Source organism: Mastomys coucha, unplaced genomic scaffold (genome assembly GCF_008632895.1).
Source record: "Mastomys coucha isolate ucsf_1 unplaced genomic scaffold, UCSF_Mcou_1 pScaffold21, whole genome shotgun sequence".
In the NCBI taxonomy this organism is placed as follows: Eukaryota; Metazoa; Chordata; class Mammalia; order Rodentia; family Muridae; genus Mastomys; species Mastomys coucha.
This window is the reverse complement of record NW_022196904.1, coordinates 92,781,641-92,782,863: the sequence shown is the minus strand read 5'-3', so window position 1 is coordinate 92,782,863 and position 1,223 is coordinate 92,781,641. Positions and strand designations below refer to the sequence as shown.

The 1,223-nt window shown below is 43.3% G+C and overlaps 1 protein-coding gene across 1 annotated transcript; it reads right to left on the bottom strand.

The window, feature by feature from the left end:
* Window positions 1-269: 269 nt before the first annotated feature.
* Window positions 270-1,223, bottom strand: LOC116100733 (olfactory receptor 51J1). Its single transcript, XM_031384470.1, is given in 3 exon segments — window positions 270-659; window positions 661-920; window positions 923-1,223. Coding segments are annotated over 3 exon segments (951 nt in total).

Below are 1,223 nucleotides of genomic sequence, written 5' to 3'. Positions count from 1 at the left end.
AATTATGTGTATGTGTCATGTTGATTTACATGTGTTGGTCTAGGCCAGAGGAATCCGTTCCCCTTTGATTTGGAACTGAAGACAGTTGCCCAATGATGGTGCTGGAAACAAAACATGGGTTCTGTATGAGAAAAGTGTATACTTTATCACTGACATTCTCCACAGCTGCTAAATATTGGTTTTTAAGTTTACATCAGGTATCGCACACAAACAGGATGACACATGATGATAGAAACCAACTAAATATCCCGTTGTTTCAACATCTTCCACTAAACTCTGAACCTCTTCTCTGACAACATTCGGAAAATACCACGACGGATCTCCTTGGTCTTAATGCTGTAGACAATGGGATTGATGACAGGGGGGAAGAAGAGATAAGCATTGGCCATCATGGTTTGTATCAGAGGAGACACATGATGTGCAAAGCGATGTACCATAGACAAGCCAATCATTGGTACATAATAAGCAAGCACAGCACAGACATGGGAGCCACATGTGTTGAGTGCTTTCTTCCTCCCATCTCCAGTGGCAATTCCAAGTACAGTATGGAGTATAAGCCCATAGGACACCACAATAAGCAATGAATCTAGCCCAAAAGTGGAGGTCACAATGAAAAGTCCATAGATATTGTTGATAGAAATGTCCCCACAAGGTAGATGGATAAGATTGGGGTGGAGACAATAGGAATGAGAGAGGGCATTGTGGCCACAGAAGGGCAGTCTCCTTATCAGTATAGGCAATGGGGTCATTAGTATAACACTTTTTAGTCCAATGACAGCTCCTGTACAAAAGATGCGAGGCAGTGTCAAGATAGCTGTATAACGTAGTGGGCTGTAGATGGCCACAAAGCGATCCACAGACATGGCCAGCAACACAGCTGATTCCATAATGGAAAAAGAATGGATGAAAAACATTTGGAGAAGGCATGCTTCAAAGGTAATCTCTAAAGTATCAAAAAGGAAGATTCCTAGCACAGTTGGTAGAGTGGAGGCAGAGACACCCACCTCAGCCAATGCCAGCATGGCAAGAAAAAGATACATGGGCTGATGCAGGGAAGCATCTGTTCTGATGACATGAAGGATGGTGCCATTCCCAAGGAAGATGATGATGTACATCAAGCAGAAGGGGATGGATATCCAGATGTTTTCTGTCTCCAGTCCTGGGATGCCAACCAAAATGAATGATGTAGGTAAGAACCCCACAGAGCTATTGGAATTCTTCAT